At 60.8% G+C, this 21,138-nt stretch overlaps 2 protein-coding genes across 9 annotated transcripts; one reads left to right on the top strand and one right to left on the bottom strand.

Moving 5' to 3' along the window:
- Positions 1-1,009: 1,009 nt before the first annotated feature.
- EXOC7 (exocyst complex component 7) lies at positions 1,010-16,240 on the top strand (the record flags this gene model as incomplete). 8 transcript variants are annotated; one of them, XM_084239440.1, is made up of 21 exons in its annotated part: positions 1,010-1,084; positions 1,268-1,333; positions 2,363-2,547; positions 2,774-2,879; positions 4,307-4,529; positions 6,192-6,359; positions 9,274-9,366; positions 10,174-10,242; positions 11,198-11,343; positions 11,615-11,767; positions 11,986-12,084; positions 12,437-12,499; positions 12,759-12,825; positions 13,499-13,537; positions 14,283-14,348; positions 14,446-14,566; positions 14,715-14,810; positions 15,430-15,493; positions 15,707-15,748; positions 15,854-15,987; positions 16,138-16,240. In XM_084239440.1, the coding sequence occupies 21 exons, from the start codon at positions 1,025-1,027 to the stop codon at positions 16,238-16,240; spliced, it is 2,163 nt and encodes a 720-aa protein (XP_084095566.1). The 8 variants fall into 8 exon arrangements, with proteins under 8 accessions (XP_084095566.1, XP_084095561.1, XP_084095560.1 ...); XM_084239435.1 differs by lacking the exon at positions 10,174-10,242 and having other exon boundaries at positions 1,025-1,084; XM_084239434.1 differs by lacking the exon at positions 13,499-13,537 and having other exon boundaries at positions 1,025-1,084.
- Positions 16,241-17,180: 940 nt separating this feature from the next.
- ZACN (zinc activated ion channel) lies at positions 17,181-20,287 on the bottom strand (the record flags this gene model as incomplete). The annotated part of the gene is made up of 9 exons (XM_084236917.1): positions 17,181-17,371; positions 17,783-17,947; positions 18,100-18,310; positions 18,428-18,552; positions 19,241-19,410; positions 19,622-19,728; positions 19,853-19,897; positions 19,993-20,117; positions 20,194-20,287. 9 exons carry the CDS (start codon positions 20,285-20,287, stop codon positions 17,181-17,183), a joined length of 1,233 nt encoding a protein of 410 aa, XP_084093043.1.
- Between the last annotated feature and the right edge of the window lie 851 nt (positions 20,288-21,138).

The following is a 21,138-nucleotide window of genomic DNA, read 5'->3' as shown; positions in this document are numbered from 1 at the left end:
GGGTGGAGGAAGGAATAAGCCCGTTGGTGGGAGAGTTGTCTGTGGTGATGAATCCAGAAGGTCAGCCCTGCAGGAGACTTGACCCAAGGGAGCATCACCCCCACTCCCCTACAGCTGTGGTTGGAGGAGTTGACACAGTCAGGAGCTCTGGCCAAGGCACCTGGGCAATCTTCCAAACCGTTCTCATTTCCTCAGAGCCCCTGCTGAGTCCATGCAGGTGGGCCTCAGTCTGTCCTTAACTGACACTACCAGTCAGGGCTCCCTACCCCTTCACCCGTCACACAGGTCTAGGGACTCTCAGCTCTCCTCTTGCACTTTCCCCAGATCTAGGTAAGCTTGCAACAGAAACCTCTCATCTACCACCAGCCTGAGTCTCACTCCCCAACAAACAAAACCACACCCCAAAACAGACACCCTCGGGTGGGGCTTGGTGCAGGGGATGCACTGCTGCAAGCACCCAGCCAGCTTAGGGAACTTGGCCACACAAGTCAAGACTATGGCCATGGATGACACTGGGAGCAGGGGCGACCATTCTATCCCATGTCCCACCCGGGGCTTCTGTGTAAGGTGGGGCAGAAGGAGGAAACGACATTAGGGGCCACCTGGGTGACACTTTCAATGGGGAACCTGACATTGGGGCCTGGACCCAGAATGAGGTCTGGAAATGAATTGGTCGCCTTCCTCAAGGATCTTTGTAAAAGTATATCTTTGAAAGAAGACGCAAGTGACTTCTAACTGCCCTGCCAGCCACAGGGTATAAACACCCCTGGGGACCCTCGCCTAACGAGCAAGGGAAACTGCACGGAGCAGAAACATGGCCGCCCGTCCCAGCCGCACCCAAGATGGCCGCCTGCCGCGGTCGGCTACTGACTTCCGCGCGGACGCACTTCCGCCGACGCTCCAAACGTGGCCCCACCCGCGCGTCCCGGGGCGGGGCCAAGGGCGGAAGTGGGTGTGACAGGGACGGGAGCCGAGAGGGCCCAGCGCGCCGGGTACCGGGAGTCAGTCCCGCCGGGAGGAAGCGATGATCCCCCCGCAGGAGGCATCTGCCCGGCGGCGGGAAATCGAGGACAAACTGAAGCAGGTGGGGCTGGGGAGCGAGGGAGGAGGGGCGGCTGGGGCGAGATCCGGCCGGGGCGTCTGCTTCGGGGGGACGTGGGAGGGGACACCCCTCCCAGCGGGGGTCGGGGGCGAGGCCGCGGGCCGGGACGCTGTCTCCCCCTTTCGCCTCCGGCGTCTGGTGATGTCTCAACCCCGCTGTCCCCAGGAGGAGGAGACTCTGTCCTTCATCCGGGACAGTCTGGAGAAGAGCGACCAGCTCACCAAGAACATGGTGAGTAGCTGCCGGGGGGAGGGGCAGGCCGGCCCCCAGCCCCCGCCGAGAGCCTTGCGACCCGGAGGCTCGGGTCATGCAGGCCCGGGTCTGGCCCGGGTCGTGATGTGGTAAAATATGGGTCTCTAGCAGCTGCGTGGGAAATCTCTTTCCCAGCCTCTTTCCCCTTGTTGCCCCTTCACTGAGGTTGCAGCTGCCCCCAGTAACCCAGGTGTTGTTCTGCCTGCAGACTCCATTCGCCCTCTCTCCTTGCGCACACACTGTGTGGTGGGGTGAGTTCCGCTGGGTGTCATCCTCAATTCCATGCCAGTCGGATGGCAGGGTTAGCACTTCCCCTATCACTGAGGGTGGAGAAAACCCAGCCTTCATCCCAGACAGTTTTAGGAACAGAGCAAGCTCAGAAGTCAGAGAGAGCTGGGATCTAGTCCTTGCCCCTCTTTTCGCTGTGTGACTCATGATGGTGACAACCTAGTTTACTCCTCTGCAAAAATAGATAGTGCTGCCGCCTGATGTGACGGTGGAGTAATTAACGGGAGCACATCTCGCTCAGTTCCTGGCCTACAACAGGTGTTCATCACCCAGGCGCTTCCTTCCTTACTCCTAGAGGACATGAGAGAAGCACAGACTGAGTAGATACAAACTTGGGAGTGTATTTAGTGACACAGCAATGAAGTCTTAATCCTTGTTTAATGGAATTCACCCTTCCAGAGGTCTTGAAGGTGCCAGTGCTGAATTTGAGGCTGCCCTATTCAGTCTAGGAAGCTTCAGACAGTACAGAAATTGAGACTTGACTTCAAAGGCTGGAAGGGAAGCCCTCCTGGGTGTCTGTCTAGGAGTGACTTTGATGCTTGGTTTGGAAACTCAAGTTTCCTCCAGTTTGTTTGGACCCCCTATGTGCTGGCATACAGTGGCAAACAGGCGCCCCCATCCCTTCCCTCACAGAATTTGCTGTCAGGGAAGCTAAAGAAAAGGCAGCAAAGGTTGGGTGGGTGAAAGCAGTGCTGGGACAGAGCTCATCACCCCTTCCAGGTGTCCATCCTGTCGTCCTTTGAGAGCCGCCTTATGAAGCTGGAGAATTCCATTATCCCCGTGCACAAGCAGACGGAGAACCTGCAGCGGCTGCAGGAGAATGTTGAGAAGACTCTGTCCTGCCTAGACCATGTCATCAGCTACTACCACGTGGCCACTGACACTGAGAAGATCATCAGGGAGGGGTGAGCGAGGCCCAGACTGTTACATTCCTCATGCCTCCACTCCTCCTGGTCCTAGGCCTTAGAAGGGAGGAGTAGAAGGTCTTTGAGCCTGGGAGTCCCCTGTGTTAATTCTGTCCTTCCCCTTCCAAATACCACGCCCTTGTTCCTGCCTCTTCCATCTTATACACACACACACACACACACACACACACACACAGAAGGCTGGTATGGCTCTTTTCCTCCCCAGCCCCACAGGCAGGCTGGAAGAGTACCTGGGAAGCATGGCCAAGATTCAGAAGGCCGTGGAGTATTTCCAGGACAACAGCCCGGACAGCCCAGAGCTCAACAAAGTGGTAAGGGGAGAGTGGGGTAATGTGAGAGGTTTGGGGACATAAGTTCCTGTCCTGGACGCTGGACTAGCCTAAAGGAAAATAGAGTAGACTAGACAGAAGTCTACCCTACATTACACACGCGATAGGCATTCAGGCCTACTGTATTAAGAAATTAGAGACATGCATTTTTATTACTCAGTTATAGTTTCATTAAGTTAAGTCATATGTAACAATAAGCTATAAATTACATAAAACATAAGTGCAAAGGAGCTAATGCAGCTAATGCCTGGAAACATCTTGGAGAGTCCCTGGTATACAAGAGGTGCCAAATAGTGTCATACTATGTGTGTGGATCCATTTTGCTTATCCATCTCTTGTGGGCACTCTGATTTTTAGTTCTTATTAATGATGCCCCAGGAACCCTTATGCACATGCTTTTGTGTGGACAGATTTTTGATTTTCTTGGACATTCTGGATGTCTGTTCCAAATCTGATTTGCAACTATCTACAAATATTTCCACTCACCCTGTGGGTTGTCTTCGCTTTGTGGATGTGCAGCACACAAGTTTTTAATTCAATCTATTCCAACGTATGTTATTTTTTTCTTTTGCAATCCCTTTTCTAACAAGAAGACAAATTAATAGTAGTGTGAAGAAGTAGTAGCTGGTCTTTTTTTTTTTTTTTAAAGATTTAATTATTTATTTATGCATACAAGATCTGGGGTACAGGCCAGAGGTGCAGAAGGTGAGAGGATTCACCAGAGACAGAGTGGGGAGCAGACCAGGCAGATGTACTGAATCCACTGCTGAGGGGAGCAGCGGGCAAGTCAGGAGAGGTCTGCTGCGCCGTGTGGGTAGCTCCCTGGGTGGGGATCAAACTCGTGCTGCAGTGGTTGTGGAGAGCTTCATAGGTTGCATCTTTTTTTTTTTTTTTTTAAAGAGGCATGTATTTTTATTTATTTATGATTTATTTATTTGTTTTGTTTTGTTTATACATGCACTGGGTATAGTCAGAAGCGCGGGAGGGTGAGAGAATTCACCAGAGCCAGAGCGGGGAGCAGAGCAGGCAGAGGGACCGAAGTACACTGCTGAGGGGAGCAGCGGGTGGCAGGAGAGGTCTGCGCGCCATGTGGGACCCTCCTCTGGTGGCCGGGGAGCAGCCAGGGATCGAACTGGCGCCGCAGAGGCCACAGGCAGCTTCGCAACATAGGTTGCATCTTAACCCCTTGCGCCACAAGCGAGGCCCGGCTGGTCTTTATGAAGTACCTACTTCTTGTAAAAACCCTGGCTTCACCTGTGAACATGCCTTTTGAGAAATGTGAGATGAAAAGTCAAGGAAGGTTTCCCAACATTAAAGGAAATGAAGGCCGAGGAGGGCAGAGGACAGCGGGGCAGGAGGCCAGTAGTGCCAGCGTCGCTGCCTTCTCCTCCTATCCCTTGTCCCTGTAGAAGTTGCTGTTTGAGCGGGGGAAGGAGTCGCTGGAGTCTGAGTTCCGAAGCCTGATGACCCGGCACAGCAAGGTGGTCTCCCCCGTGCTCATCCTGGACCTGATCAGTGGCGAGGACGAGCTGGAGGTCCAGGACGAGGTGCCCCTGGAGCACCTGCCCGAGGGCGTGCTCCAGGACGTCATCCGCATCTCCCGCTGGCTGGTGGAATATGGCCGCAACCAAGGTGAGCGGCGGGAGGCGGGGCCGTGTGTCCGGCCAGAGGGTGTGGGATTTTATTCTCCTTTGTTTCTTTAAGCCATTTGGATTGTTTTATTTTTAAATTTATTTTTATTTATGCATGCAAGAACTGGGGTACAGGCCAGAGGTGTGGGGGGGTGAGAGGACCCACCAGAGACAGAGTGGGGAGCAGAACAGGAGGATCTACTGACATACACTGCTGAGGGGAGCAGCGGGGAGACAGGAGAGGTCTGCTGCGCCCTGTGGGTAGCTCCCTGGCAGGCCGGGGATTGAACCTGTGGTGCAGAGGCTGCAGATTGCTTCATAGTGTGGTGCTCAACCCCTTGCGCCCCCAGGGAGGCCCGGCCCCATTCTTCTTAAGGGTCACGTGAGAGTCCGTGGGTGTGCACCGTCTTCCTACAGCCAGTGCTGGGATTAAAAACTAAGAAATCTTGAGTTAAAAAAAATGTTAGCCAACAAAAACTCCAGACTTGAAGCTCTCCGGCTCTCGCCATTACCCACTTCCCGCGGCACGGTGGGGTGACCGGTCCCACGCCCCCGAGTATTGACCACATGGTGGCTCCTTAGCTGCAGGGGGACCTAGGGCTGCACAGGAGGTTCCTGGGGATCCCTTGACTCCTAGGCACCCTTCAAGCAGCACCTCTGTGCCTTGGTACGTTGTTCACACTGGGGTTCCCGGGAATACTAGCTGGGAGCTGCTGGAATGTGCCGCCGTGTCTGCTGTCCCTCTTTTTTCTCGCTCGTGGCATTACGGAGTTTTCTGCCTTTCCGGCCTCCGTGGGCAGCGCTGCGGTGAGCAGAGCTTCCTAAGTGGTGCGGCCCCAGGTGGAGGTGTCTGAGCAGGTGTGTAGCCTGCTGGCCTGGCGAGACCCACTCCAGGTTGACGGCCGGGGGGCCGCCCCCAGCGGCTTGCCCCTCGCCAGCTCTCTCTCCGCCTCAGCCATTAGTGCTCTCGGCCGCTCATTTTCTTTCTGACGTGCACTCCGTTCATGGCTGGAGAGATGATGTGTTTTCATTTCTTTTTTTTTTTTTTTTTTTTTTAAATTTTAAGAATTTATTTATTTGTTTGTTTATACATGCACTGGGTACAGTCAGAAGCGCGGGAGGGTGGGAGAATTCACCAGAGCCAGAGCAGGGAGCAGAGCAGGCAGAAGGACCGAAGAAGGGGAGCAGCGGGCGGCAGGAGAGGTCTGCGCGCCATGTGGGACCCTCCTCTGGTGGCCGGGGAGCAGCCGGGGATCGAACCGGCGCTGCAGAGGTCGCCGGCAGCTTCGCAACCCAGCGCTCAACAGCTGCGCCACCGGGGAGGCCCAATGTGTTTTCATTTCTTGACTTTGGTTGCCCCCACTAAGATGCCTCACCCTGCAGCCCCTTACTGAGCTCAATCTGGATGTTCGCTTCACACTTTCTATCCACAAAAAGCCTTAACTGCAAAAATGTAGAACCAACTGCCAGTTCTGTTTCCCTAAGACTTACCTGACTTGGGCTGAGGCCAGTGGGTGGCTGGGAGCCAGAGCAGATGGCGGGCGGCGCGGGAGGTGGCAACCCCGGGCCTGCTGCTGTGCCCGGAGCGGCGTCCGCTGCAAAGAGGCTCGTGTCACGGCAGAGGCAGGGAACCTGCTGCCACCTGTCGCCCATGTCTCCTCAGATTTCATGAACGTGTACTACCAGATTCGCTCCAGCCAGCTGGACCGCTCCATCAAGGGCCTGAGGGAGCATTTCCGGAAGAGCAGTTCTTCCTCTGGGGTCCCCTACTCCCCTGCTATCCCCAACAAGAGGAAAGACACGCCCACCAAGAAGCCAGTCAAGCGGCCAGGTGAGCTCCACCTCAGCCCCCCTTGAAGACCCAGTGGGACCTGGATTGCCCGGGTGTGGCAGCGGCAGCCCCTCCAGAGCTTGTCTTCAGAGTGACTGTAGCAGGAAGCATCTGCCCCCAGACCCCGCCGTCCAGGACTCAGACACTTATCTTCCCAGTGTGGGGAGGGGGCCTCAGACATGGAAAGGCAGGTAACAGGGCAGACTCGCTTGCTGGGCCCCCTCCCCACCCTCCCTTGTCCTGTCAGGGGGGCCAGGTTCACTGCCACAGCCCAGTGGGAACAGCAGGTAGGACAGGGATGGGCACTGCAGCCTTCACCTTCCAGAAAACCTGGCTGGCTTGGAGTGCCATGTAGCCAAGAGGTAGATGAGGGAGAGCTTACACCTTTTTTTTTAAAGGTTTATTTATTTATACGTACAAGAACTGGGGTGCAGGCCAGAGGTACAGGGGTGAGAGGATTTATCAGACACAGAGTAGGGAGCAGAGCAGGAGGATCTTCTGAAATACACTGCTGAGGGGAGCTGCGGGGAGCCAGGAGAGGTCTGCTGCTCCATGTGGGTAGCTCCCTGGCTGGGGATCCAACTCAGGCTGCAGTGGCTGGGACAGCTTCATAGTGCTGAGACTTTAACCCCTGCGCCACCAGGGAGGCCTGAGAGCTTACACTTTCATAGTCGATCCGGAAGGAAAAAAGACTCCCAGACCATCCTCTCTAAAGAACTGAACTGGGCTTTTGTTCCACACCCTGAAGTTAGTGCCCAGTGGTGGGAAGGCCTAGGGAGAGACCAGGGCCATGGCTGTGGGCATCCTGGCTGATCCGGCCCTGCCTGGCCTCTCCCCGTTACCATGTGCCGTGTAGGCTGAGCTCAGCTAAGCCACGTCCCTCTGTGTCAGCCACGCCTGGGCAAGTCTGACTTGCCTCTGGCCACTGAGAGATGTTGCCCTCGGCTCATGGAGAGGGGGCACATTCCTGGGCTGGGGCTGCTGCTGGTAGCACCAGGGAAGCTGGGGGCTGCTCCTGCTTCCGCAGCCCCTATGTGCTGCCTCGGTCACTCTTGTGCTCTCTGCAGTCCTGTGCCCTCAGAGGGCAGGTGTCTGCTCCCAGGTGGCAAGAGCCTCTATTTGGGGTTTGCTGAAAGGCAGGGTCATTCTTGGGCCCGGTGAGCAGAGCAGAAAGTGGGGTAGCCCAGCATGAAGAGCTCTGTCATGTGCCCCACCAGAGTGGACATCCGGGCCTCTCCCCTAGAAACCGCTGGGATGGCTCTGCTAAGCCCACCTGCCGGGTGACAGCTGCCGTGGGCAGGTCCATCTGGCTTTCCGCCTTCGTGCAGGGAGCGGGGCTGCTTCTGTGAGGCCACCTGGGCCTCGCCTTACCGGCTGCTTCTGTGAGGCCACCTCTGGCCTCACTGAGCTCTTCCCCTCTGTCTCTTCTCTGAGGGGTCCACTGGTGACCCGAGGATCCGACTTGCACTGTCCCCAGGGTACTCACTGGCCACACAGGGCTGGGACCTCCTGGGGAGAGGGATCTGATGACAGGGGCTCAGTTGGCTCTTGGCTTGGAGGCCCAAGAGGAGAAAGCTCTGGCCGTGAGGGTCCCTGTGCTTTCTGGGGGGGGGTTCTAGAACTGTCAGGAGCTGGTGGGCTCAGCCTGATGCTGGGAAGTACAGAATCAGGCCCCAGGCGTCGTTCTGACTCGGGAGAGGTGCAGGCAGGCCCGGTAGGCCAGGAGAGCCCAACCCTAGCATTGTCCCTGGTAACTGGGCACCTGATGGGTTTGGTGGCTGCTGTGTCAGTGGCCCCATCTGCATCCTGCCAGGTGCTGGCCAGGCTCCCACAGACCCGGCTGCCCATCTGCTTCTGGCCCATTGTGGGGCAGGAATCTGATTCAGTCATTAGCAGGCGGCTCATCGAAGGGAGGGAACCCCAGGGGACGGATGCTGGGCCGCCTGGACTTGGTGATTTGTGACTTGGGGGGATGTGTGACACCCACAGAAGGAACGAGCCACTCCAGGCCCTGTCCCTGGCCTCCCCCGGCCTTTGAGAAGCCATCAGGACCCAAAGAGCCTCACTGTGTTTAGGAGGGCGGGAAGGGAGCATGCAGGAGTCTCTGGGAAGAGGGACCAGCTTCAGGGTCCCCCACGCCCCCACTTTTTATTAACCAGGCAGCTGGACTCCCTTGTTTTAAAAACTGTCTTATTTCCCCACGTGTTCTGCCTTGAGATGTCTCAACCCACAGAGGCTGTGGGCGCCGCGTTCTGTTTGCATTGTTTTTACTTGTGATACTAACTGTTGTTTTCTCCCCGGGCCGAGAGCAGCCACCCTCCTCCTGCCCCTCTGCTCTGGTGGTGGTCTTGGTGGTTCGGGTGACTCCTGGTGTGTGGGTCTCCCCGCCTTTCGTGTGGGGCGCTGCTCTCCCAGGAAACCCAGGCCCGTGTCACCCGCCCCCGGGTCCTGCCTGTCCTGCACTTGGTTGGGCTCTGCCCCAGCACTGAGCATGCCCGAGAGCGCTGCCTGGCCCGGTGCAGCTCAGCCTGCTCGGGCCCTCGGTGAGAGAGCCTCGTCAGCAGCTCCCCGACCCCAGGCCCTCCTCTCCCAAAGGAGCCGCCACTCTGCCCTGTCCTGAGTTTTACTCCTCCTGGTGGGTCTTGGGCCACCTCGTCTCCTTCGCCGTCTGCGCTTCCAAAGTGAGCTCAGCCCAGAGCAGTGCGAGGCCTGGCCGGCCCAGGGCTCTGCTTGGAGAGGAGAGGCGTCCTCTGCTCTGGCGTGGTGTGCAGGGCCCTGGGCAGGGCCAGCTGGGAGGCGCGCTGGGCATGCTCACCGCCGGGCGGGGCCCGGGCGCAGGTGGAGGGCCGCTGCTGTTTTCTCTCGCTCATTTCCTAGGTCTCCTTCTCTCCTCTCTGTGTGGCTCTGGTGACAGGGACGATCCGTAAAGCTCAGAACCTTCTGAAACAGTATTCCCAGCATGGTCTAGATGGGAAAAAGGGGGGCTCTAACCTCATTCCTCTGGAAGGTAATCACCCGTGTTCCTTTCCTGTCCCCTCCTCCTCCACCATGTATCCACTCATGTGGCAGGGCAGAGCCTCCCACCCCCCAGGAGGGCCTTGGGAGAAACCCAGAGAGGGGAGCAGGGGTGGGGACTGCAGGTCCTGATGCCACGCGCCCCAGCTGGCATAGGGACCAGTGTCGTGGCCTTCGGCCCCGTCCTGTCTGGCTGACGGCAGCTCTGCCCTCCCTGAGGCTCCCTCCCTCCCCGTCTCTGTCCTTGTCTCCTGTTTGAACTCAGAGAAAGTTCTTTGTCCTGGGCAGCCCTTTCACGCTCAGACCAGCAGTGGCAGGACCAAGCCCGCCCAGGGCTCCTGGCCACATGTGCGTCGTGCAGGGCCGGGCGGCCTGTGGCATGTCCCCACCTCCAGACAGAGGGAGGGCAGCCCTACCCTGGAGCACACGAGAAGCCCGACCCTGTTCACACAGCAGTGCCACGTTCCTAACTGGGGTTCTCCCCAAATGTGGCGCTGGGGTGGGGCATCGAGCCCTGGAAGTGGCGAAAGCCCTGTGGAGCCCTGGTGCCCCGCACCCTCCCTCGGCCTCTGGGCTTTGGGAACCCCTAAGATTGGTCCTGAGCGCTGCAAGTCGGGCTTGAAACGGCTGTGTCCAGTGTGGTCCGAGGCAGAGAGGCTCCAAGTCCTCTCCGGTGCCCCTTCCCCTACCCAACTCGTACCTCTGCTGGAGAGCGAGGGCTCCTTCCCGGCCCTGAGGGGCAGCCCGCCTGGCCTGTGGATAAACGCTGCTTGTGTTTGTGCGGCCGACGTCTCGCTAGGTCACGAGCATGATTTCCGAGTTAAGCACCTGTCCGAGGCCCTGAACGACAAGCACGGGCCGCTGGCCGGTGAGTACCGCAGCCCAGCCCGAGGGCAGCGCCGCCGGGGCCCACAGCTCCCAGAGGGCCTGTTCCGGCCGGCCGCTCTGCCCTGAGGATGGTCCGGCCTGCTCGCCTCTCTTCCGGTCTCTTTCTTCCGGGCAGTAGGTCTCCTGGCCTCTCTCCAGATGGGAGTGCTCGCCTGACCCCCTGGGCTGGGCCAAGGGAGAAGCTGCCGAAACTGTGCTCGGGAGGCAGCTTGGGAGGGACGGCGGCTCTCTGGAGGGCAGGGAGGTCCTGCCACCTGACTCCAGCATCCACCCCGGAGCTCTGACTCCTCGGAGCCTGGCCCTTGGCACATAGGACCAGCTGGCCTACGGCACCCTTGCCCCAGCCTCTAGTAGCGGCGTCCTGTCTCCTCATGAGGCAGCCGATGACCAGGGAGCCTCCTCCTCTGGGGCTCAGATGGCCTCTTCTCAGAACCGGGCCAGGCCCGCTCACCTCGTAGCCGTAGCCCATGCGTTTTAGCAAGCCTGGCCACTACCTTGAGGTCCAGCATCCTCTCAGATGGCTGACCATGGCACCCGCCTCCTTGAGGTGGGCGCTGCCACCTCCCACCAGCTGCCCTATTCCCAGCACAACCCAGCATCTTCAGGCCTGCGGTCAGACCCACCTTTTCCCGGAAGTGGATTTAGGATCCTCCCCCCTCCTCTTCTCCTCCTCCCCCACCACCTCCAGTACCTGACGCTCCAGGGCATCCGCGCTGCCCACGGCAGAACCAACCGTGAAGCCAGGACAAAGGCTGCACTCAGCCCCTGGTGCCCCTGGCTGTCTGGTCGGGCCTCCTCTCAGCTTTCTGCCAGAACAGTCTTCCTCTTCCCCCTTGGCCACCTGTCTGGCTGCAGGCCAAGAGCTGGGGAGACCCACGCCCCCAGTAGGGAGAGAGCCCCCCAAACCAGCCACTCAGAGGCCCTGCTGTCCCCAGGGAGAGACGACATGCTGGACGTGGAGACCGACGCCTGCATCCATTGCATCAGTGCCTTCGTCAAGCTGGCCCAGAGCGAGTACCAGCTGCTGACCGATGTCATCCCTGAGCACCATCAGAAAAAGACCTTCGACTCCCTCATTCAGGTCCCGCCCCTTGCAACCCCTGCCCCCCGGCACCCCCCCCAATAACCCCCCCAGCGGACACTGTCCCTTGGGAGCTTGAGTACAGGCCCCCTGCTGGCCCTCAGGAAGAGCCACCGCCTCCCCTGCTTGTCCTGGGGATCTGTCCCCGGTGGCGTGTCCCATTCGGTTCTCCTGTGCGGCGCGCCGGCCTGCGTTTCATGCACCCCTTGCTCCCCTGGGAACTAGCTCCATCTCTGCCCCGCCCCTGAGCTGGCTCCCCGACCGCCCCCAGGATGCGCTGGACGGGCTGATGCTTGAGGGGGAGAACATCGTGTCAGCCGCCCGCAAGGCCATCATCCGGCACGACTTCTCCGCCGTGCTCACCGTCTTCCCCATCCTGCGGCACCTCAAGCAGACCAAGCCCGAGTTTGACCAGGTGCTTCAGGTATGTGGAGGCGTCCTGCTGCCTGGCGTGCCTCCTGCGTGAACCCCGTCCTCGGTGCCCCTCCCCACCCACTTGGAGGGTGAGAGGACGCAGCTCCTGCAGGGCCCCGGCCCCAGAGGTGCTTGCAGGGTGAGTGGAGAAGAGTCAGTCCCCGGTGAGGGGCGGGAGGCGCTGGGCCGAGGCCGGGGGCTGGCTGGCAGTGAGCATGTGCTCCCCAGGGTACTGCTGCCAGCACCAAGAACAAGCTGCCCAGCCTCATCACCTCCATGGAGACCGTGGGAGCCAAAGCGCTGGAGGACTTCGCCGACAACATCAAGGTGCTCCCTCCCTCCTCACTGCCCCCTGGGCTGCCACGACCTGGCTGGGCACTCTTTCAGAGAGCGGCCTCCGGGAGCGCAGGTCTGCCCTGAGGGAAGCCCGCAGCGCTGCTAGTCAGTGCCCGCTCTCCTCCCTTTCCTTCCCAGAGGGCTGCACGCCCCCTCTAGCCCCCCAGCAATACGCTCCTGCCCCACTTCCCTGTCCTGTCTGTCTTGCTGTCCCTTGTCACTGAGAGGCATCCATCCTGATGCTTGCCTGCCAGCAGGTGGCACCACGTGCAGACCGGCAGGGCCTGGGGTGGGGCCTGGCGCCTCTCAGCTGTTTCAGGGAGTCGGACTGTTTTTTCTGCAGAATGACCCAGACAAGGAGTACAATATGCCCAAGGATGGCACCGTGCACGAGCTCACAAGCAACGTAGGTGCTGCCCAAGGCCCTTGGGTGGGGAGGGCCCGGTGGGCCCAGTGCCACCCTTTGCCTTCCTGCACGGTATGCGGAATGCAGGATGGAGGTGGTGCAGGCAGGCCTGCGGGGAGAAGCTGAAGCCAGCAGCCGCCTCTTCACTGGGAGTGCCTGGCCCTGCCCCTGCCCTGGATGGGGCAGAGGCTGTGTTGTGGGAGGCATTCGGCCCCCGGCTCCCACCCTGACCTCCTGGCCCCATTTTCTCCCCACTCAGGCCATCCTCTTCCTGCAGCAGCTCCTGGACTTCCAGGAGACGGCGGGTGCCATGCTAGCCTCCCAAGGTACTTGGCACCACCCAGCATGCCCCCTGCTGGCAACCCCTCCTCCCTCTTGCCTGGAGATGCAGGGTTAGGCCCCCTGGGGGCACCGGCCAACTCTGACCAGGGAGCTCCCCTCAGTGGAGCGGGATGGACATGTAGCTCATGGCAGGACCCTGGAGCTGACTGGGCCCCCCAGGGCTGAGCACCAGGAGAGACGGGTTGGCTGCCTTTCCTGACTGACTTCCCTTCCCTGTCTGGCTCCTTCACCCTCCTCCTGTGGGAGAATCTCCAGCTCTGGAGAGCCCCCTGCTTGCTTGTTTGAAGGTGCCCTCCCCCGCCCCTCCTGCACGCCTCTCCCTGTCCTGCGCAGCCTGTGCTCCCGAGTGGCCTCACACAGCTGCCCCTCAGTGGGCCAGCCTCCCTGGGGGGCCGGCCTCGGGCCTGGGACTGGCTTCCGGGGCTGGCTCTCTGGAGAGTGTGTCTGAGCATGGAGACCCGGCCTGCCTGGTTGAGGTCCCCCTGTGCCTCCCCTCTCTCCCGGATCTTCAGAGGGTCTGGCCTGCTGCCCGTGTCCTGCCGTCGTGGGGAGTGGTCTGCTGGCCGGTGACACGCGTTTCTAACCTGTTTTTGCACTTTGCGTCTTTCTCCTTCTTTGTCTCCCTGCGCCCCCTCCGCACTGCCTCTCACTCCGTAGTTCTCGGGGACACATACAATATTCCTTTAGACCCCCGAGGTAAGCAGCAGGGCTCTGCAGCCCATCCTCCCCCTGTGAAGCCCCGCGGTGAGACGCCCTGGGGACCCCTCAAGAGAACAGGACCTCTCAGGGAGTGGGGGGCAGACAGACATGGGTTCTTTGGGGTGTTCCCGACTCTCAGCTCCCTCCACGGCCTCCTTCTGTCTCTGAGCTTGTCCCAGTGGCGCTCTGGTGTTCAGCACCCCCAGTCTCTCCAGGCGAGCCCTGCCTCCCGCGCCTCCCCTCTCCCCCTTGGCCTCCCCTCTGTGTAGGCAGCAGGGCCCCGTCCAGCCGCCCAGGAGAGGAGGCCGGGGCAAGCGGGGAGGGCGGCGAAGGGGCCGCAGCAGCCAGTGCTAAGATGTTGCTACTGACAGGCAGGCTCTGTGGGCCTTGCGGGTCCCACCCCGCAGGGTCAGGCACTAGGGGGCCGAGGGCTGGGGTAATCTCACTTGTGTCATGGGCCAACTCATTAGCCACCCCACCCTCTCACCCCCGCCCACTACCACCAAGGGGCTGGGCTAGGGGCTGGGCTCCGCAAGCCGTCCGTGCGCAGCAGGGTTCCCGCGGCGGGCAGGGAGCTCCGCAGCTCAGCGGATGCCAGGCTCTGCCCGGAGCGCCTCAGTCCCATCTGCCCGGAAGCCTCGGGGGCCTCCCAGTGTTTCCCCGGTGGCTCCCTGGGCTGAGGGGAGGTCAGAGGGCCTTGGCCGCTGCTGACGGGGCTGTAACAGCAGGACTTCTCTCTCAGAGACCAGCTCCTCCGCCACCAGCTACAGCTCCGAGTTCAGCAAGCGCCTCCTCAGCACCTACATCTGTGAGTGTCTCTGGGGCCCGCCCCCCCTGCTCCGCCCCGGCTGGGCTCCTTTTGTTCCCACTGCCCGGTGGTGGTGACTCCATCCTCCCCTGTGCAGGTAAAGTCCTGGGCAACCTGCAGTTGAACTTGCTGAGCAAGTCCAAGGTGTATGAGGACCCAGCTCTGAGCGCCATCTTCCTGCACAACAACTACAACTACATCCTCAAGGCCCTGGAGAAGTGAGTGGCCCGATGCCGGCCGCAGCTCTCCCCGGCCCTGCCCCTGGCCAGGCGGCGACCCCCCATGTCCAGGTCGGGGGACGGCCCGGGGACCAGTGGGGGCAGGTCCCACGGAGCCAACTCTGTCCTGCTCGCTGCCCCACCCCAGGTCTGAGCTGATCCAGCTGGTCGCCGTGACCCAGAAGACGGCCGAGCGCTCCTACCGGGAGCACATCGAGCAGCAGATCCAGACCTACCAGCGCAGGTGCCCCTTCCCCGCTCTTCTTCCCTGAGCCCCGGGACACTGCGCCCATCGGGGCAGGGTCTCACTGCCCTGTGGACCCCAGACTTCCAGCTGATTTTTAAATCAAGTGGTAGGGTATTCTCAAGGGGCTCACTGTGACCAGCCGGGACGGCAGAACTGGCAAAGCAGACGTGGGCCCACGTTTAGCCCACGCGAAGGCAGCATTGTCAGGGTGGTCGCGCTTGGCTGAGCGCACGCTCCCGGGCACGCTGTTCTCGCGTTGTCCTCTGTGTGTGTCTCTCCCTTTGTGTTTCCTCCCGGCGAGTGTGTCTCCTGCTTCCTTCCCGCCTCCCCATCTTGTCCGGCCATGGGGTTCACAGCACACCGTGCTTAGTATGCATGAGGCATGGTGAACACACTCCACTTCTGGTTCGTCATTTAAATTGAGAAGCTTAAACCTTTTCTGTTCCCGCGGAAACATCTCAGTGGTGTTTTGTTTAATTGTGACCCAGATCGAATCCTCCCCTGCCCTGCCCCCAGTAGGTCCAGGTATTTTTAAAAGACACAAGCCCAGCCCAGGGAGGAAGCAGCTGTCTGAGGCCGCTCCTCCCCTGCCCTCTGCTCTGTCCCCTCCTGGCAGCTGGATAAAGGTGACTGACTACATCATGGAGAAGAACCTGCCTGTATTCCAGCCGGGAGTCAAGGTGGGCTGGAGGCCTGGCTTGGGAGGGGTGTCTAGCAGATGTGAGACTTTCTGTCGTGTGTCCGGTAAAAACAGACAAGTGTCCCTCAGAGCTGAGAAAGCACAGGCCGCCTGTGGCCATCTGGGCACTGGAGATGGGCAGGCTGGGCTGGGTGCTGGGCAGGGACAGGCCTCTTCCCTGAGCCGCGCTTTCTCTGCATGTTCCTCGGCCCAGCTCCGGGACAAGGAGCGGCAGATGATCAAGGAGCGATTCAAGGTGAGCGGCGCCCCTCCCTGCCCCTGCTCCCCACTGCTGCTGTCAGGACACGGACCCCAACATCTGTCTCTGGGTCGCTTCTCTTTCCACCTTCTTGGTGGCCAGGGCTTCAACGATGGCCTTGAAGAACTGTGCAAGATCCAAAAGGCCTGGGCCATTCCCGACACAGAGCAGAGGGACAAGATTCGCCAAGCTCAGAAGAACATTGTCAAGGAGACCTACGGGGCCTTTCTGCACAGGTGAGCCCCCACGGGGGTGGCAGTTCCGGCGCCCTGGGCTTTGGTGTGGGGCCAGACAGGGACATCAGCCAAGGTCACCCCATCAGGAGTGCCACAGACTAAGATGGAGCTGGGGGTGCAGGGCCTCCCCCTGACCTCAGTGCCTGGTAGGTACGGCAGCGTGCCCTTCACCAAGAACCCCGAGAAGTACATCAAGTACCGTGTGGAGCAAGTGGGCGACATGATCGACCGCCTCTTTGACACCTCCGCCTGAGTGTGAGCACCTCCCAGCTGGTGCCCAGGCCGGCGTGTTGCTGGACAGATAAACCAGTGTTAACTTGCCTCTGGGCCCGGTGAGTCCGACATCCTTTGCGACGGGGACCTTTCTTCACCACCCTGAGTCCTTCTGGTTCTGGTCCTGCAGCCCACGCTTCCCACCCAACCTTCACACCTGAGTTTTTGTGGCACTGACCCCAGCCTGCGGGCGCCATATGAGGGCTTCCTGACAGGAGGCACAAGGAGGAGGACTATGTCCCAGATGCCTGGCATATACGAGAGCGGAGGCCTAACAGCCCACCTCCGGCCATTTCAAGGCTGGGCATGGAGAGCCCCTTTTGAGGCCCAACTGTGGGCAAGGCTGGGAGCAGCAGGCCCCATCCCAGCAGAGGATCTGGAGAAACAGCACACAGGACGGCCCCTGCCTCTTGGATTAGTGCCCCGCACCCGCATTCCTGTCTGGGGTGTTCTGTTCCCCCAGTGTCCCTCCCACACCCAGTGACTGCAGCAGGAGTGCCTTCCGTCTGCCCCCTGGGGCCCAGCACACTACAGGAGCGAGGCAAGGTTCTGACCCCTGAGGTCTGGCTCACTCCCTGTCCCATCCCCACTGCCTCCTGGCCCAGAGGCTGCGCGTGGGGCCTCTGGGTGTCTGGCGGGCACTGAGGAGAAGTCCAGGAGTTGGGTGTGGGTTGGGTGTGGGTTGGGCACCTCACCTACTTGGACAAGAGTGATCAGTTAATCTCAATGAAGACAGACCCCTGAGGTGCACTTGAACCTGGGTGATGGGTTTATTTTACTCTGCATGCATGTTAACAGAAGGGAGAGCTCGGGGTGGCCTGGGGTCCTCCAGGCTTAGGGGAGAGTTGGCCTCCCTCCCTCTTTCTCCACTGACCCCGTCTCGGACCTCCCCCCTGGTGTGTGCCCCAGGCCTCGCCCCGTTACAGCCTGGGCTGCCCACCGTGGGGTGAGGCCTCGCCAGGGGCAGGCTCAGACTTGCACGTCGCCCACATCCAGAGTCCAGCGAAGATGAGCTGGCTGCACACCACCCCCACCACGTACAACAGGAAGAAGATGTGGTCAACAGCCTCGGCCCAGCTCTTCCTCGACCCCTTTACTCCTTGGGAGCCTTCTGTGATGGGAGGTGAAGAAAAGGAGCTGTTTGGGGCTCAGGAGGAGGGTGAACCCCAGGGGTGTCCACCAGGTTTCTCCTTCCCTTAGATTCATGACTAAGGTGGGCTGGGGCCTGCCACCTGGGCCTCCTTGGCTTGAAGAGTCACTCCCATGGAGAGGCCCCACGGGCATAGGGTTATCTGGGGGAGTTTGAAGGCCCCAGGCCTAGGGAGGTCATCCTGCTGCAGATCCACTTTTCCCAAGGGGAGCGCAGGGACAGCGAGGCCAGCAGAGCAAATGTGAGGAGCTGCTGAAGGGCCTAGTGACCCCTGGCCCCAGCCCACCCCAGGGGTGCAGCCTGCTGGGCTTGCCCTGCCGAAAGTTGCCTCATCCCTCACACCCTCCAGGAAGGGCCTCAGCCCCTGCCCACCTTCAGGACGGGGCGCTGGCTTGCCATGGTCCCGCTGCTCCTGTTTCAGGGCTGGGCTGGGGCTGCCCTTGACCCCGACGCTGCCCCGGACCAGCAGCGCAGCCATCAGCACGGTCTCCGCAGTGCTGACGAACAGCAGCAGTAGCAGGACCGTGAAGTAGTAAACTGAGGGGAGGGGCCGGTCAGAAGGTGGCCCTGTGCCTTGAGTGCCAGGGTCTGGGCAGAGGTGCCCTGGCTGGCGCAGTGATGGCAGGAGTGGGGGACATTCCACTAGGCAGAGCCCCGCGTCCCCCTGCCAGGTGAGGTGCAAGGCTTACTGAACAGCGGGTTGCAGGAGGAGGAGCTGGGCAGGGCCTGCACCAGGGAGGAGTGGAAGACGAGGTAGCCCAGCAGCAGGGTCACCTTGTAGGCGATGCGCTCGGTGGCCCTGAGGGGCAGCAGCCCCCCACACACGTCGGCCAGCAGCAGTGCCTCCCCGGGGACCAGCAGCGCAATGATGGCCTTGAGCGCTGTGTTCTGCAGGCACAGCTGGGGGGAAGCAAGCCGGGACCCTCCAGCGTTGGGCAGCAGAGGGAGTGTGTCGTGACCTCTGGCTCAGCCTCCCCAACACCCCCATCTGCCCTCTGTCCGCCCGTCCCGACTCACCGTCACCCGGAAGCAGGGCACCAGCTTCTGAGGTGGGTCTTGAGTTTTCAGATCCCGAACTACATATTCTCTCTTGACACTCACGATCTCGTTCACCGCTGTGGCCCTGAACTCCAGCTCCGTCACTGAAAGGGTGGGGGGAGAGCACTGATGGAGGAGGAAACCCCCCACACCAGGTCTGTGCCAAGCCGGAGTCCAGGTCGGATTGGCTGGTGGGGAGGGGCAGACTGGGACACAAAACTGGTTCCTACAGGAGCCTCTCAAACCTCATTTCGTAGCACCCCGGGCTTTCCTCAGAGGAGAGGCCTCATCAGATTCGTAGATGAACTTTCTTTGTAAAAATAAGTGGGCTTTGTACCACTTCACGAGGGAAAAACCATACCCACTCACTGGCACACCCGCTCTAACGGATGTTTGGGAAGGACGAGGGTCCCAGCTGCTGTGGTGGATCACGCTGCGCGTGGCGGGCCTGGGCTTCTCTGTCAAACTGAACATCCCCTGAGGGGCTGCGGGGGGTCACTGGGTGGCCACACCTTCAGGACATTTACAGGAGTGAGCTGGTCACCTCCACCGAAGGGCCAGGCGCTGCACTTGGGCTGCTGGGGGCAGTTGCTCTGGGGTAGCTGAGGGGCAGGAGAGGAGACAGACTGGTAGGCCAGAGGAGGGCCGGAAGGAGGGGCAGGGCAGGAGCACGTCCTCCTGGGTCTCCAGCTCCCCTAGCCCTGGTGTGGGCTGTGAAAAGCGGCTTGGCACCTATGTCCCCCATTTGCTGGCCGAGCCCTCCCCCCCCCCCAGCTCCCTTCTTGTCAGCACCAGAATTGCTGAAAGCGTAGAAGCTGAGGCTGCAGTCGCTCTGGTCCCTGGGGTAGTGAAGGAGCTCGAAGTCACAGTTGGTCTCGGTGGTGAGGGCCAGGTAGAGCTCCACGTGGCCATCCTGGTCCACTCGGACCCGCGGGTGCTCGTCCTGCCAGTCTACCCAGAGCCTGTGACGGGAACCCCAGTTCCTTACCTCGTGGGTAAGGGGAGGGGTGGGGGAGCCCTGGGCATGTGCTGGCTGCCCTGCTGCTGTCGGGGTCCCAGAGGGAGGGAGGTGGCAGTGAGGCCCAGGGCCACAGCGGGGGTTGTCAGGAGGTCCTCGGGGCTCTGACAGGGAGGAGGGGGGTGGGCTCGGGGGCTCCTGGAACAAGAACTCACGCCTCCTGGATGGAGAGTCCTGGCGTCCAGACCGAGTCCCAGGGCAGCGTGACCTCACGCCGAGGGTGCGCACTCGCATTCCAGGCCAGGCGTGTGTCCAGCCAGGACTGGGGACACAGAGATGCTAAGGCCCCCCTTGGGCCACGCCGCGCCCCGTGGCATATGGACGAGAGCTGAGCTGGCCTCAGACCCCGGTTCTCCCTCCCACCCCCGCTCCCCGCAGGGGCTCACCAGCCGGAGCAGCAGCATGGAGGACACTGTGTACCGCAAGATGTCCTGGGGGAGGGGGCAGCACATCACGGGCGGCAGGGGACCCCAGCACTCGCTGGGCGGAGTCCTGTCCCACCCCAGCCGAGCACTTGGGCACTTACCACGTTAAACACGTTTGACACGAACACCTGCACGTCCACCAGCAGAGGCGCGCTCTCGTTGTGGGGGATCTGGATGGTTTCCTGAGCCTCCTGGGGTGAGTTGAGGTTGAAGAAGGGTGGCCAGGCTGAAGGATGGAGGTTGAGGTCAACAGGGTGCCCTGGAGCCTGAATCCCAGAGCTCACCAGCTTACCCTCCCCTACCAACTGCTGGGGTGTGGAAGCCTCGCCCCTGGATCAACGGCTGGGTGGCACCTAGACCGAGGAAGGCGAGAGGGAGCAGGAGCCACAGGGCCATCCCAGCGGCTGCACAGAGGGCCCGGGCAGAGGACAGTGCCCGAGCTCCCGCCTCTGCTTCCGTCCTTCTCTGAGGCACCAGGCAGTTGCTTGAAGGCAGCTGCGCTGTGCAAAGACCCTGGAGCTTTGGTCTTGGCACCCCACCCCCTGCCTGGGTTCCGCAAACACCCAGAGACAAAGCCTGGGACCCAGCCCCTCCCGCTGCACCTGCCCAGGCTTCCCTGTCCCGCTCCATTTCCACCACCTGGAATGGGCTGCCACTTGGGCAGGCCCCAAGCAGGGCTGGGCAAGCGCAGGACACCCACCTTTCTTTGACTTGGCCCTTTTTTTTTTAATTTATTTTTTATTTATACAATAGCTGGGGTACAGGCCAGAGGAGCAGGAGGGTGAGAGGATTCACCAGAAACAGAGCGGGGAGCAGAACAGGCAGATCCACTGAAATACACTGCTGAGGGGAGCAGTGGGCGAGACAGGAGAGGTCTGCTGCGCCATGTGGAAATCCTGGCTGGCCGGTAATCGAACCCGTGTGCAGAGGCTGAGGACAGCTCCACAGCCCTGCGCTCAATCTGCCGTGCCACCGGGGAGGCCCTGACTTGGCCTTTCAATTTGGGCAGACACCTCGCCAGCTACCCAAGCCTTTGGCCAAAGCCCCTTGTGCTCCACAGGGCGAGGTGGGCACAGTCTCAAGAGTGTTCCTGTCCCCCCAACACTGAGCTGACTCCATGTAGAACGGGCAGATTGGGGGCAGGGGCAGCTCAAGAGCAAAGATCTGGGGCACTCTTGTTGCCACGTGGGATTCTCAGCCTGCCCAACGCAGCAGCACGTTAGAGCCGCTGCTATGGCCTTGAAGCC

Source organism: Talpa europaea (assembly GCF_964194135.1).
Source record: "Talpa europaea genome assembly, chromosome: 7".
Taxonomy (NCBI): Eukaryota; Metazoa; Chordata; class Mammalia; order Eulipotyphla; family Talpidae; genus Talpa; species Talpa europaea.
The sequence above is the reverse complement of the archived record's forward strand: the minus strand, read 5'-3'. Positions and strand labels throughout refer to the sequence as shown.